This window comes from Dermacentor albipictus, chromosome 1, assembly GCF_038994185.2.
Source record: "Dermacentor albipictus isolate Rhodes 1998 colony chromosome 1, USDA_Dalb.pri_finalv2, whole genome shotgun sequence".
Taxonomy (NCBI): domain Eukaryota; kingdom Metazoa; phylum Arthropoda; class Arachnida; order Ixodida; family Ixodidae; genus Dermacentor; species Dermacentor albipictus.
In genome coordinates this window covers 366,412,367-366,428,357 of record NC_091821.1, presented here as the reverse complement: position 1 = coordinate 366,428,357, position 15,991 = coordinate 366,412,367, and the positions used below count along the sequence as shown (strand labels likewise).

Below are 15,991 nucleotides of genomic sequence, written 5' to 3'. Positions count from 1 at the left end.
ACAATAGCCTATAGTCACTCAGACAATGTTTTGTTTTTCCCATAACTCAGTAATTAAGGTTAATTACCCAACTTCTTCATTATTGGCTAGGACCCCAAGTATGATACGCAGATTTGTAGAGCACCTTCAGAAACCACCGATCGAGTTGTTTCCTTTACGATACGTCTCGCGTAGTTCTTTTTTCCGGGTTGCAAAGAAAGCCCGCAAAATATGAAAAAAGCCATGTGACGGAGCGCTTTCGCAGTGGTATCGTGCTGCTCTCAAGTGTGCGTTTGGTCAACAAGGTCGGCTCCTGTTGGATGAGGGCGAAAATGCATGCTGCTGGCCGATTGCTGCCGAGGAGATAAAGAACGCCCTGCTGCTTCCTCGTCGCCATTCAAGTTTCAGCTGACCTTGGGACACCCTGTATAAAGGGGCTCTTTGTAGTTTGAACACAGTTTTATTGTAATAAATTACTGGTCAGAAATTATTCTGTCAACTTAACGAGATGACCCACTGTGGTTGCTCAGTGGCTATGGTGTTAGGCTGCTGAGCACGAGGTCGCGGGGTCGAATCCCGGCCACAGCAGCCGCATTTCGATGGGGGCGAAATGCGAAAACACCTGTGTACTTAGATTTAGGTGCACGTTAAAGAACCCCAGGTGGGCGAAATTTCCGGAGTCCTCCACTACGGCGTGCCTCATAATCAGAAAGTGGTTTTAGCACTTAAAACCCCATAATTAAAAAGAAAGAAGACTTATCGAGATTCTACTCTGTTTACGTCTACAACACCATATCTCAAAAAATAATATAATTTAAAGAAATGTTTTGGTTTAAGATCCAACTCTCCCCATAATAATAAAGCTTGCCTTCTGCTTTGTATTTTCTGAGTGCCCTGTGTTTACAGTTTGTAGATGAGTAGCAGGCTGTATTTAGTGCTTGAAAGGTGCTGTTGCTCATATTTCGTACAATAATTCCACCAAGGTGGTTGGGGCTGTAATAAACATAGTAAGCGCATCCACATGAGCATTTTATGCATGTAGGAATCATTGAATTTTCTGATGGTTAAAATTCGTTTCTAGTGTATATCAGACTTAAGTTTCGTAGCGTTTTCACCAAATAAAATAATGAGTATGTTTCAGCCTTACAGCATTGTCAAACAACTGCATGCTCAAGGGTTCTGCATCTGGGCTGTGTAGGGCAACCATGATGACCGACTGGGACGGTCAGACCTGTCCCAAAGTTCGTCAGGCAACCTGTCCAATGCTCGGTCAAGTGGCGAACTACCTGATTTGCTGCCACGTCACGCACAGCAACGCCAGCAGGATAAGTCAACTTCTGATGAGGTATAAAAAACTTTTTGTTGTTAATTACAAAATTTTATTATGACATTCTCATTAATGTGTCATACAGATCCTTATGATTTTATTTTTGTTAGTAGTGCCACATGCAGCAGTAAGCTCTTCCACAGTTTCTAAATTCATAGCACTCTTCTCCATTCATACTGTTAAAATGCAAGTGTTTTCTTGCATAATGAAAGTGCTTACTTGGGCAGTACTTCTTGTGACTGCTAATCCCCCCACCCCTCCACTTGAGTGAATATACATTGACCTCTTATCTTTATGGCTATGTGAATTTTTCTTTTTTTCTTTGTTAACATGGGAGGTTGTATAATCCGTACCAACTTTATTTTGTAGCACTTGCAGTAAGCAGGGGAGGTGTGCTTTCAAAGCATGTGGTGCGAAAGCTAAAACTGCTGTGGTGACCGGGATTTTAACCAGCATGCAGTGGGATCTTTTTTAGTGATGGGTGGCTATAGAAAGAGGCACAGCGGTCTGCAGATTAGTTAAGCGTTATTAGGTGAAGGTCATGACTGTAAGTGCTCACATTTCAACTTTCTGGGAACTTTTATTTGTAGGAGCTATGTTTTCCAGCTTCTAGCTACGTTGGGATTTAGTCCTATTTAGGCTGAAGTGGGCCTTCCTCAGCAACATTGTTGAGAGGTGTGTTCTAGTGAACTTTGTTTAATGTAGTATTGTCACTGTCCAGATGTCATATCAGCATGACATGTCAAGGCATGATGCTTCAGACATATGTACATAAATAGATTAGGCTTTTATGTAAATTAGAAAAAATGAAAGTGAATTACAGGCATTGCATTGTAGTTAGTGTCAGCAATGATGTCCAAATATAGTTCTGCAATTCTTTTTGTCATATTCACTCAAGTGTAAGAAATCACCAGTTCCAGGCTAATGACAGAAAACTGCAAAGCATGTTGGAGAGTATACCAGTGTCATCTGGTGTGTAGCATCCTGTAAGGCATCTTGGGACAGGGACTTAATGCCAGTCTTGTCTGGGGAACTGTCTGGTAAATTTACCTTTCATATGACCATTTCAGGGAGCACTTTCTTTGTCACTTTTGCATGTATTTTATCATTATTATATATTTCTTCCACACTTAGAGGTTGTCTCTGTTCTCTGCATTCCGTCCAACTTCTCGTTCTTGTAAGCCAGCATTTGGGAATATACTGTCATTTCCCAGGGCCTTTTTCTGCCTTGAAATTATATTGTATTCCACTGTGTGTAGTTCTCTCGGGCTCCTAAAGCTGAAAAAAAAATTGCTTTCTATACATATTTTCTGTACATGTCGGGGCTAGGTTGGCTAAGGTATATATGCTTCATAGCACTAAGCCCCTTGTCGCAAATCCAGTAAGCAGTCCGATTCACTGCCACTTCCTTGTGCAGCAGTACAATGCAAACATTTGTGGTGAGGAACATTGCTGCGTGAGCCAGAAAGCAGCTGTGACAAATCCTTGCAGGCTTGGCATACTGCCATTGAACCAATTTAATATTGTGCTACACTGCAACACATACAGAGAAACACTACACAAGGCATACAAATTAAGCAGGAACGAACTTTTTTTTTTAGAGAACTTATGCAGTTGATATTCATTAATTTGACCCTGATGGTACCGACAAAGTTGATAAAATTATCCGGCAGGTCAAAATAAACCTGATGAAAAAAAGAAAATGCCAGAACACACTGCTGGTTCATTTTGCGGTAGTATTTTCTCGATACTAACATGCCCCCGAATCAAATGTGTGCCCATTTATTATGGCTCCAAAATAGCAAACTAATGTAGAAGTTACATGAAAGTTCCTAAACAAAGCATAAATCTTGTAAACAGCCAATTTATTAGCAAGAAAAATGATCAAGGGTCTAATATGTGTTGCACAATGGTAGCTGGTTTCCTCAAGTCAGCTTCGCTGCAGTAGGTTCGTGTTCTGCATTAAAGCATACGAACACTGCAAAGTCTGTTTTAGTTTCGTAATGTCTTGAGACATGCTGCTGAAACATGCCATTCCTTTTAAACAGAGGTTGAGGAACATTTGTATGCATCTCAAGTTTTGCACATATCCATTATAAATATGCAACCATGGCAGCACGTTCAAACTCAGTCATTCCCAACCAGCACTTATAAATGGCATTGTCACTTGTTGTGTCTGTGAGTGTGTAGTTTAAGAGACTGAACTTTTGTCATTGTTGTCCATGAGCTGAGTGGCCCGCATGGTCAAATCGTTTGTCATGCACCTCCAATGCTATAGTACCACAAGTCATGCTGTTGCTGCACAGTAATGCTTGTTTTGTTGTCAATGCATGTTCGAGATTCACAAGGGCAGATAACAGGCCGTACAATGCAGCAGTGCTTAAATATCAATGTGCATACTTTGGCTTATCTTTTTGCTCATCAGCAAGCCTCTCAACTCTAATGTTGAGTGCTAATGTGCATACACGTTGGCTTATCTTTTTGTTCATATGCAAGCCTCTCGGCTCAACCCTTGGGCGCTTTTCAATAATGCTCGTCTACTACTCCTTAAAGAAACAGTTGCTTGTTGATGAAAATACGTCCATCGCAGCGCATTTGAGTAGATGGCAAGCATGTGTATTAATGAAGTTTTGGCTTGAAGTTTCTTCGAAGTTTCGGGCACATTAATGCAGAGTGCATGTTTTTCATGATTGCTTCCGCAAATTAAAAATATGCAAGCACTATTACCAAAATTCGCAGGTGCTAGACAGTTGCAGTACAGTTAAACCTGGATGTAACGAACCTATATGTAACGAATTCCTGGATTTAACGAAGTTTTTGAATTCCCCAACGCTGCCCCCATTGAAGCCCATGTATTTTCGACCTTGATGTAACGAACGCGTTGCGGCGGTTAGCCTTGATGTAACGAATTCCCAAAGCTGATCAGTCATTACTTTTTGCACTTTTAAGGAAAATTCGGCCGAAGAAATGCTCTAGATTATTGAATATTAATATTGTAAGGAGCCAGCAGCTACGCGAACGCCAGGGATTGCCGCGACCGAGCAAAGTTGGCGATGATGATGATGATTGCGGCAACTAGCGCCGCTCCGTGCCTAACGTAGCAGTCTTTTCAGGCTTTGCTTGTCTAGCGTGACGCCAGGTGGCATTGGTATCGGCAGCTGATTTCTCTTTCAGATTTATTTTGTTTCGTATAGATTTGAGGACAAGCATTCTTATTTAGTGATTTTTATTTGTTTCAACGGCTTAGACGCACTTATGTGTAAGAATTCACTTGAAAAGCAACGCTGATAGCCGGTTCTTTCATTGCCAGGGCGCGGGAAGGGAGAGGGACGATGACGAACGACACTCCATGACGAACGACATGCGTCACTTTTTTTTCTTTCTCTATGGATGCGTTGCATTCGCCATTTTGAGTGTTGTCCTGCGTTCTGCACGTGTGCGTGTGTCAACTGTGCCCTGGTACTGGTTTGTCCGACTTGTTTTGGAGGTGCTAGGCCTGCCTGTCGGCGTGTAGTCGTGCGTCTCCGCTTCTAACTACGTCGTCGGTTGGTCGTGATGAGTTCTGCTGCCAGAAAACGAAAAGTTCTGTCTTTTGAAGACAAACTCGCAATTTTAAATGCTGTCTCCGCGGGCGAGAAGAAGGACGTTGCCGCCCGTTTCAGCATTCCAGCGAGCACATTATCAACGATTTTGAGTGCGGAACACAGCATCAGAAACGCAGTGGAGTCGGGAACAAGCTCGAAGAAAAAAATACTGAAGCTGTCCACATACACTGATGTGGACAAGGCAGTGTTCACATGGTTTTTGGACACGAGAGCCAGAAATGTACCCATAAGTGGTGCGATCTTGCAACAGAAGGCAAAGGATTTTGCATGTATCTTGGGCCATGATGATTTCAAGGCAAGCAACGGGTGGCTGCAGGGATTTAAGAGCCGGCATGGTGTCGTCGGAAGAGTAATCAGCGGCGAATCTGCCTCCGCAGACAGCGATGCTGCTGCTTCGTGGGTGGCTGACGAGCTGCCTGGAATCCTGAGTCGCTTCGAGGCGGCTGATGTCTACAATGCCGACGAGACGGCTCTATTTTATCAGATGCTTCCGGGCCGCACACTAGCGTTAAAAGGCGATGACTGCCGCGGTGGAAAGCAGAGCAAGCTCCGCATAACGATTCTGCTGTGTGCCAACCTCGACGGCACAGACAAGCGAGTCCCGCTAGTTGTCGGCAAAAGTGCCCGTGCCAGGTGTTTTAAGGGGACGAAGCGTATGCCCGTGAAGTATGTGGCGAATTCCAAAGCTTGGATGACTCGGCCAATATTTTCTGAGTGGTTGAAGGAATTTAACCAGGACGTCAAGCGGCAAGGCCGTCAAGTTTGCCTACTGCTGGACAATTGCTCGGCGCACCACGTCGAGGGCCTGCAGCTGTCGAACATCGAACTGCATTACTTCCCGGCCAACTGCACGTCTCTAATACAACCCCTGGACAAAGGGGTCTTTAACAGTTTTAAATGCTGTTACCGGCGCCGACTAATCCAGAAGATACTTCTCGACATCCGTCTGGAACGGGAGATGAAGATCGACATTTATCAAGCAGTCGAGATGCTTGCTGCCTCCTGGCAAGAGGTCAGGGCAGAAGTTATCGCGAATTGCTTTTTAAAGGCCGGAATAGCCAAAAACGCACGGGCTGGTGCCGACGAGGAAGAGGAGGAAGACCTTTCTACTCCGTCCGATGTGGCCGAAGCGTGGAACGAGCTATGCACTAACGGTGGTGTACCCGACGACGTTGAACTGACTGACTTTTTGTTTGCCGACAACGCCGCCGTGGCTACAGAAGAAATGTCTGATGCAGCAGTAGCTGAAAGCGTGCAAAATCCCGATGGCGGTGATGATGGTGCCTGTGAGGCAGATCCGTGTGACGTGCCTTCTGCAAAGGAGGTGATGAACGCAATGGACGTTATGCGCCGTTTCGTCGGCTCGCTCGACGATGAAAGGAGCTCTACACGATTTAGCTTCTTTGGAGCGGCGTGTTGTGCCGTCACTTGTGCCGAAGAAGCAAGCGCAAATTACGCAGTTTTTTGGTGTAAAATAAATGCTTGAAGGGTGAGTTCACCTTCGCGGATATATTGAGCTATTTGGTTTCGTTTCTGCATCATTCGTACAAGCCTTCACGCGAAACCTGCATGTAACGAAAAATTGCGAGCTTTTGTCAACTTCGTTATATCCAGGTTTAACTGTATCAGGATATTCTACTTTGAAGAGTTCAGCTTAATATTGTTGCTTGTTGCAGTACAGCACCCGTGTTGGTTTATTCTGTTTCATCATAGTTTCGAAGTGCACTGCCATATTGCATATTCCATTATTCTACCAAAATTCAGATTTGCCTGCTCCAAACTGCAATTTAGCCTGTTCCAAGCTGCTCCAAAATGCAGTTTGTTGCTCCAAACTGCTCCAATTCATAATTTTACTTGCTCCAAAATCACTTTGGGCAGTCCCACCCCTGCACTCGTAATGATCGCAAGCTTTTGTGTGAAATTTGGGGTGAAAATCGGGGGTGCAGCGATTACACGGAAAAAAATCTTTTTTTCCCTCTCTCTCTTATAAATATTTTCGGTGGTACTTGCCTTTATTGAATGAAGTACTCACTTGTACTGGCTGAGGCTATTCTTGGCTATTCCCTTTGCGCTTCACCTGCCAGCTTGGCGTAAATGTTGACGCCCCACAGACCAGCGACGGTAGCATCTCGGAGCCACCCGCTAAATGTTGGAGGCTATGCTTTTGCTACCTGGAGGTGCACAAAACTCGGCACAGCTTCCTTGCTTTGCCACCAACCTAAAAAAAAAAAGGGAAAAAAAGGCGGAATTCTCGCACCACACAAAAGATAACACTCCCAACCTTCTCAAAAATCAAGGGTGCGGCTTATACATGGGTAATTTTTAAATATATATATATTTCTTAATTTTTCAGGTGAAGTTCTCGGTGTGGCTTTTACGGGAGTGCAGTCATTACACGAGTATATACAGTAGAGGTTAGCCCTTTGATGTGAACGATGGCTTCAGTTCATAGCTTAGTTTTTCTCATCTTTGGTTGACAGCTTCGTTGCTATATTGCATAGAGGCAATGGGAAAGGTTGTATCATGTTCTGAGGTGTGATTAAGAATATAAATATTAAATAACTAAAATAATACAGCCTCAGTCTAGGGGAAGTATTATGCAAATATTTACATGCCTGTGCTGGTAGTGAGGAGCAGTACATTCTGAGCTCTCTGTTGAACAGGCCCACTTCAGCAGGAGCTGTCACATGCTTTGCACTCACATCTGAGGCGTTCACCATTGTTTTGACTTTTTAATAACTGGTTGTGGCTGGACTGCTGTGTACAGGTTTTGGGTTTTCGCGCACTGTTGTGTGCATGGCATTCCTCTCCACTGGTGTCTGCCTGCATGTGTACCTAAGGCCTGGCCACCCTGTGTGTGCGTCTCGTCTTCTTTTTTTTTCCTTCCCCCTCCCCTTTTTTTTCTTTTTCCCCACCTACCCCTGTAGTACCGACAGGCTCTTAACCCACCGGCTCCACCTCAGTTGCAGTTGCAACAGAAGCAGCGCTCGTTCCTGGCATTTGGCTTTAGCGCGGGTGGGGGCAGCACAGCGGGGGGTGGGGCCCCCCCAGCCCCATCTCCCCGGCGGGAGTCCCATGTCAACGTCAACGTCACACCCACCTCGCATGAGGCAGTGAGCACCACCCCGGAGATCCGCAAGTACAAGAAGCGCTTCTACTCGGAGATCCTCTGTGCAGCTCTCTGGGGTACGTTGCTCTTTTATCTCATTTGTCTCCTGTTGAGGTAACGCATGGCACAAGAAAGCGCCAGACAGAGATGGGACGAGAAAATACGAAGGGCAAGCTCTGACCTCAACTGGTGCTTTACTTGAAAAGAAATTTGTGCAATTGCACTTCCACTGTGCACCCAACAAAACAAATATCATGGAAGTTAACATACTCTTTAACTTTTCCATCCTAATATGTACAGATGGCTCATTGCTTTCATAAGATAGAGACAAGGACAGTGCTCGTTATTGTCAGTCATTTCACATCCTTTCACATTTTGGCATTATGACCTTTTTAAATGTGATGTAACAGTGATTCCTGGAATATTGAAAATGCAAGCCCATAGTCTACATTGTGTTGCATCACGTGATATTTTTACCTCCTCTGTTTTAACAGCCTAAGCCTAAGTTCTCATCTTCTGTGTGTACAAGTGTAGAACCTACCAAGAGCTATTTACAGCAATGATTGAATTTATCACATCTGTGTTGCAATTTACAGAGCCATATTTAAGGAGTTCCTGAACAACTTTTCATCGAAGTCGAGAAGTGCATTTGGCATTAAAACAGACAAGTTCAGGAATACTTTGCCGCAAAAAGTTTGTCAATGCATTCAGCAGAAGCAGGCTTATTGGCAATGAGAGGTCGCCTGTGGTCCCCTTCGTGATGCTCCCGGTCCTTCTTCAGTGCCTTGCACTGCCAAGGCTATAGCAGAGCAGAGTGGTGCTTACAACGCTCCGCCTACTGAACACCATCATGGCGCATGGTTGAAATTTGATTTAAGATGTTCACATAGACGCCATTTCTTCTGATTTTGGCGCCTACAACTTGCCAAAGTCGGCAGATATTCCTTATCTTGTTGAGTTCACGGTGTCTCATCTTTGTGCTGTGCTACAGTGTCCTAGATAGCTATGCGTGGCTATTTTTGCACTGAGTGACACCACTGGCACATTTTCTTTAACACTTATCTCTACAACAATTGCACAATTTCTGAGAGTTGAACAAACTTCATCTTCATGTTCACTCGTGCGAGTATGTTGGCAGCATGCACATCGGCTAAGTGATGGGTGCTGCACTCCGGGCTCGCATTGTAAGGATTTCTAACCTAAGAAGCTTCGACCACAATGATGACAAACCTTGAGGGTGCGCAACTTGGGAAGCAGACGACCTGTTTGTCAGATGCTGGTGCTTTGGCCTTGAGTCATGTCACTCACAAAGACAAATCTAGAGCGCACTGTTGTCGTCAGCAAGCACACTCGTCACAGCATCCCGCAGTGGCTTCAGTGTCTATGCTATGCTGCAGGTACCGCTACTACATGCAACTGTTTTGGCTAAAAATGCACATGACAGGATTGGAGTGCGCGCTCATGCTCACGCTCATGTCTGGCCATGCAATTCGGTGCAGACCAGCATTGTCCTGCGTCAGCTTGATCTACAGATTTGAATATCTTGCCCATTAGCAGAGTACTAAGCAAAGTCTGCCAAGGTGACTGCCAGGCACCAAGCGTACGCAGACACGCTCTCACTAAAGGAGTGAGAGCACACTGCAGAGCATGTGTGTGGTTTCACATGTTTCAAGGCTAGTTCAGTGTTCAATACTAATAGAAATTAAAATTAGCAAGGCCTGACTGCTACTACACTCATGACACAGAGGTTAGCAGACGATAATCGGGGATAGTACGATAGTTGTACTTCCGAAAGTATGCGATTCCTGTCAAAATTAGAAATGCACATTTTCATTTACCTCGGCTTGTTTATTAAAGGTACACTAAAGGCAAGTATTAAGTCCAGCTACAGGGATAGATTAGTGCTACAGAATCTCCAAGGCATCAATATTATTGCGAACAGGGCTTTAATAATCCAAAAACCGAGGTAAATGCAGGACACCATTTGAGACTCCCCCGGGACATTCAAGCACTGGCCCGATGACGAAAGTACTCCTCAGTTAAATTCTGTCACTAGTACTCAAACACTTGTTGCAAAAAACATCCTTGTATCGTATTATAAGACGAAATAAAATGCTACTTATCCAGTTCTATTTCGTTTTTAGAAAAAAGAACTAATTGAAATTGCCCTTGTCAACGACACGGGCAGTCGAAAGGTTTTGTTTTTGTTCGACTCCGCGCCTCCCACGCTTTCGTGTTTCAGCAGTTTCGTTATCGCGTAGTGCTGCACTGGTTTTTCTGGCTCGGGAAACTTGCACAAATTGCAAGTATAGCAGAGAATTCAACTTCAGTGTTATGTCGGATGCCCGAATGGTTTACGCCGCTTGAACTGTTCCAAAGCGCAAGTGCACTTAGACGACACCTTCTGGAAAGTGAAAAGTGTGACTGTGTTGCATCTATGCGAGTAAAGAGGTTACATTTCTCCACTAAGGGCGAAAAGAGGAAGAGACACGCCTCTGTTGCCAGGTGACGCTTGGCTGGGCAGAGCATGCACTTGTAAAACCCTATGCGTTGTTGCCTCCGCAATAGATTTTAAAAAATTCTCTCCAGCATTTTGTTATTCAGCACCGTTTCAGGTTTTCTGAACCTATGCACCATGGCGTCCACTTTCTGTGCCTTGTCGTTTGCTAGCCTTGTTTTTGGCTGCCGTAAAGGACACATAGAAGCCTAAGGCCCAAACAATGAAACGTTCCTTTCCTTCGAGCGCTTCCTAACCTTACGTGAGTCCTCCTTACAGCAAAGGACCGATGGAGGAGTACTCTGAAAGCTCCCTTTACCCGCCCTCGCGTAAGGAGCGGTTGCCGCATGCCTAGGTTCGAGATTATCTCTTAAAATCTGTACGCGAACACCATGATTCTATGAAAAAATGTTGTATCGTTGCACAATCTTTAAATTGAAGAGCTAATATAGAGAAGCGTGGACGCTTTCTGCTAGTTTCGTTTACTAAAGTTAAAAAAAGTAGCGCATTACAGCGCAAAACTTGATGTGCTCCATCAACGCTGGCACGCAGGCATCGTGCAACGCCTAGCAACGCTTTCATGCTGCATGCGTGACTGAAACGAACATGCCTGGCAAGATGAACCATGGTCACGCTTCTCCGCAGGTGGGCGACAGCACATGCGCAAGCAAATGTCACGTGGTTAAGCAGTGAGGTGAAGCGCTCGTTCAGGGCGAGGTGCGGCGTAAGGACGCATGAAGGTAGCTTTGGAGCTACCTAATGCTAAGGAAGCACCAAGGAAGCCTTCACCGAGGGCCCCTCAGTAAGGAAGCTTTCAGGGTGACATAAGGTAGCCTCACCGCAATGAAGGCTTCCTTACTGAGGTAAGGAAGATTTCATTGTTTGGCCCTAAGAATTGCCTAGATTTTGGAATATTAGTTCATAGTACTGAGGCATTGTTAAGATCACACGGAAACTGAATAACAACCATTATTCTGAAAAGTTCTGTATTCCGAAGTTTGCAGTACTAAAATATATTTATATTGAAACCCTAAGGAGTCATAAGAGAATTTCTGAAAAATTTGTTAATGTGGTCTTCATAGTAACTAAGTTTCTGCGTGGTATAGGAAAAGTATAGGTGTACAAGCATAGGTAAAACAAAACAATATCAACCAAGGTAACTCTGAGAACCCTTCCTTTGCCAGGTTGGCCCAGATACAAGAAAACACTTTGAGAACCGTGCTGTTGCACAGATGTGCCAGCTTTGCGGTTTTGGCATGAAATTCAATGAGAAATTTGCTCTTTCTTTACTCCAATGATGAGCTTTTTCTGTTGAATGCACAAGCATAGAGTATTAAAAGAACACTTACATCACTGTAAAATGATCTGGCATAGGTCTTAGTGTCTTTTTAAGACATAGTTTGTGCTTATGTCTACTTTCATGCAATGTAGGTGTTCTGGCTTATTTCTTGTCATGATGACTCACAGTGGTGTTTTCACGCTCACCTAGTGTAACATAGTCTCATCCCGCTTTCTTCTTTCAATTCAGGGGTGAATCTGCTGATTGGCACGGAGAATGGCCTGATGCTGCTGGACCGCAGTGGGCAGGGCAAGGTGTACCAGCTCATTTCGCGCCGGCGCTTTCAGCAGATGGAGGTGCTCGAGGGCCAGAATATCCTGGTCACAATCTCTGGCAAGAAGCAGCGTGTGCGCGTCTACTATCTTTCCTGGCTGAAGAGCAAGATCCTGCGCACAGATGCGGTCAGTCTGCTATCACCTAAACCCTGCAAGCAAAAAGCCAGCTATGCTTCTGGACAACTATCTGTGCCAGTAAAGGGAAAGCTATGGAGGCAAAGCATGCGTAAATAAGAATGCTCCTGAAAACGTCCTGCATTCTCGTCAGCTCTGGTTTAACACCTTCCTGTTCACGGTAAAATGGGCAGATTTTGGGCAGTCTAGTAAGTTATTTTTTTTACTGCTACAGCAAATGCTTGATATTGGAAGTATGGTATAAATTTGTAGAAGAAATGTGCTTTCTAATGGTATTTTTTTCAAGCGAACATTAGCTATTCTTTGAAAAAAATTTAATACAAAAATTTGTTATTAAGAGGAGAAAACTGTAAAGCATTGTTGGTGCTTTGCTCCAAGAGAAATTTTCGAAGTATACATATTAAACGAAAAAGCTATATACGTTCGAACCTCGATATAGCGAACGGCACTTTTATAGCGAAATAGCCCGATATAGCCAGAATTTGATGTATAAAATCACGTAAAAAGCACGTCAAAAACTTTTGCAGAATAATCAATGAACCAAGGGCACGATCGGGGACCGTTGTTTGGAGCGCAAGTTCAGTCGCACCGCATTCAATTGGCCTAGGCCTCTCCGACTTCGTCAGCCGCGCAAAGTCGGTGCAATCTAGGTCAGTCGCGCATGCAACCAAAACACGCTCCGAACAGCGATTGAAGCTTTGCACAAAGTATTTATTTATATGGCTGAAGGTATTGCAGCAATGTAGCCTGCTTCTTATTGACAGCCGTGCGCGCTTAAAGGAGGAGGAGGGGATCAGAACTAACTTTATCGTTTCATGGCAGAAAGGGCTGAAATTTAGGCACACACACTGCACATTGCAATAAAGAGACAAATCTAAAATTTCATAAAGATGTCTTCATTAGTTTTTATTTTATAAGAATTTGAGTTCCTTGCTTGTGGAATGCCTGGCACAGTAACGAAACACGATAGGGAGCTGGGAATACTTTGCATGTTTGCCCAAATGTCTAATCCGCACCAAGACAGGGTTCATTTTTTTTTTTTTTTTAGTGCGCTTGTAATTTTTTGCTCAACATAACATGCACATGACTATGCTTCACTGCATAGAGCCATGTAGTTATTGTGAAATAATTAAATAATGGAAAGATAAAAAACATTTCAAGACTGTCTTTAAGTACAGCACAGCTTGTGGATCACAGCAAAACGAACGACCAAAATCAGTCCAGCCATTGTTGAGCTACGCCTTCCACAAGTGTGGTGATTGAGAAAAAAAGCGCAATTGTCAAAACTGGCTGCGAAGTTTTAAAAGCAAATTTATTAAAAAACACCAGGGCTGTAATATTTTGAATCATTGCTGTCGGGCATCTTTTTACACCTTTGCCTCTTTGTTTGATGGGCTTTGGATGCCTTCTTCAGGCGTTCTTTATCCTTCTTTATCCTTTTCTTGAGCCCGCTGGGTGGCAAGGGTTCCAGGATTGTACACCCAAGGTAGCACAAATTTCCGAGTAAGCTCTTTGACTCCCTGAATTATGTTTCACGACTGCCTCGTTTACTGCTGTCTCTTCCGCAAAACGTGAGGCATGCTCGTCCTTTGACAATGTTGACCAAATAACCGAATGCAAGCTTTCAGCTGCATTCTGGGTCCTTCCACCCTTGCAGCGCTCCAGCAAGTGGACTTCTGAAAGTTGTTGATACAAAGGCAGCATGGCTTGGGCAACTCTGCTCATAAGCTTGTATTTGTGAGCAGGCTGTGCTTTTCTTTTTTTCACTTCTGCTGCTTTCTGCTCACGCCAGCTCAGAGTGCCAGGGCGGCACAGCTCACAGTGGGAGTCACTCTCAGTAGATGTCACGGGATAATACGTGGCCATGACAGCTTTCTGCATTGCAGCAACATCGTTAGTGTTCTTGCTGATAGCCAGGCCATAGTTGGTGAGCTTTTTTATCAACTGTTGTGTGAGCCCACCTTTGCCACCCAGTGGAGGGTGACAAAGGTGGAGGGTTCCCCTTTCTTGGCCTTGCTCACAGTGGAGCGAAGGCCAGTGCCCATTCTTTTTTTCACATGGTTTATGCAGTCTTCTTTTGTGACTGCTATAAACCCACGTGGCTGCTTATCTCGCAACGCCTGGAAAACACGACTGTCTCCATCAGAGACGACTGCAGTATATCGTAGGGCGTTTTTGGCCAATGAACGGCCAAAAAGCTGCAATGCGGCCTCCACTTCCATTCGCCCAGAGCCAACTTCAGTGGTTTTTTTTTGACGCTGATGCTGCTGCCTCCACATAAAGTATGGGGGGTCACTCTCTGCTGGGCCCAGGCTGCACCGAAGGCAGAAGTTTGACAGAACAACACTGTCCAGCACAAGCCCTGTGTGGAATTCTTTTATGCATCCAACCCCGATGTGGGAGCCATGACTGCGCGTGAGCCAAGTGCCATCATAAACAACGGTCACATTTTTAGTGAAGCCAACCTCCATCTCGCTGTACACTTTCACAACAGCTACAGCATCCATAAAGACGTTGTTGACAGCCTCCTTCCTCTGCAGCAGGCTTGAACAGCCCCTTCAAGTGGTCCTGGAATGTTTTGTGGTGTAAACCGCAATGGGACACATTCATTGTGGCCCAGAAATAGTTGAGCTGTCTGCCCTTTCCTTATTGCTTGAACAGCTTGCATTGAGTGAATGTTCACATCAAACACCCTTGCACTTTTCTTCCTTTGAGAGGACCACTGGGACTCAATAGGGCCACAAGTAGTGTAGTGCATGACAGCACCATTTTCACTGCCAAACTGAGCCTAGTGTCGCAGTGTACACCCACAGAACGCTGTTGGCATCTTGGGCACAGAGCTTTAGCGATCAAAGAGTTAATCGTGGAAACCTGCACAATAATGAACTCACTGTCGCAAGGGGTCGAAATTTGTTCTTCTCCTTGCTGGTCCATCAAACTTACCTTCCGTTCAGTTGGAGACACTGTGCGAAGGTAGTCGCGAACGCTGCATGCCTGCGCTTCTGCCGTCACCGCTGACAGGAAACGTGGCTCGAGGCACGTCTGAATCTTTTGAGATTCGGGCGATGATTCGTCTGGTGAACCTTGAGTCACTATACTGTAGCTTGTCAACGGTTGAGGTTCACTCGCAGGCTGTGTGTCCCTTTTGCACGATGCGTTGGAAACAGGGTTCACAATCTCTTCCGGCGATGGTGACCTTTGAGCCGCGTTGCCTCCAACGGCACGATCTCGGTTGCTGACTCGCACAGGCGTACGCACAGGTGCGAGAGCCTTCGTTGGCACATCTTACGGTAGCTTGGTTATCAGTGTCGATGGCACAGAGCGATTGTCGGCTTCGCTGCTGGAATCGCACGGTGCAAGATAACGCGGCACATTATCCGAGTGTTCAGTCGGGTGCTCTGCTTCTCCAGCTGGCTGCCGTCTTTTTCTCACCATAGGAGGCTTGCGCTTCCGTTTACCGAAGGGGTGCTTTGTCAAAAATTTCTTTTCGAACAAGCGACGATCCATCACTGACCTGGGAGCTTTCAGAAATCCGAATATTGCGGGTGTCAAATGAGGAAAGATGCCAGCTTGGTTTGCAAAGCAGATAACTGTGGTCCGCTGCAGTTTCCAGCATGCAGCTGCCGCAGCAGCAACCACTGGTGAGACGCCTTTCAGCACGGCAACCAATTGGAGGCTCGCTTTCATCGCAGGGCCCATGTAACCAGCTCTAGCAGACCCGCGCT

General features: G+C 45.1%; 1 protein-coding gene across 6 annotated transcripts in view; it reads left to right on the top strand.

The window, feature by feature from the left end:
* Positions 1 to 15,991, top strand: part of msn (serine/threonine-protein kinase msn) — a 104,355-nt gene that overhangs the window by 46,264 nt on the left and 42,100 nt on the right. For 5 of the 6 annotated variants that reach the window (XM_065438582.2, XM_065438577.2, XM_065438580.2 and 2 more), the window contains 3 exons: positions 1,178 to 1,324; positions 7,839 to 8,097; positions 12,046 to 12,257. In XM_065438582.2, coding sequence (XP_065294654.1) covers positions 1,178 to 1,324; positions 7,839 to 8,097; positions 12,046 to 12,257 — 618 coding nt within the window. The remainder of the gene's footprint in view (positions 1 to 1,177; positions 1,325 to 7,838; positions 8,098 to 12,045; positions 12,258 to 15,991) is intronic. The other variant, XM_065438579.2, reaches the window with a different exon arrangement.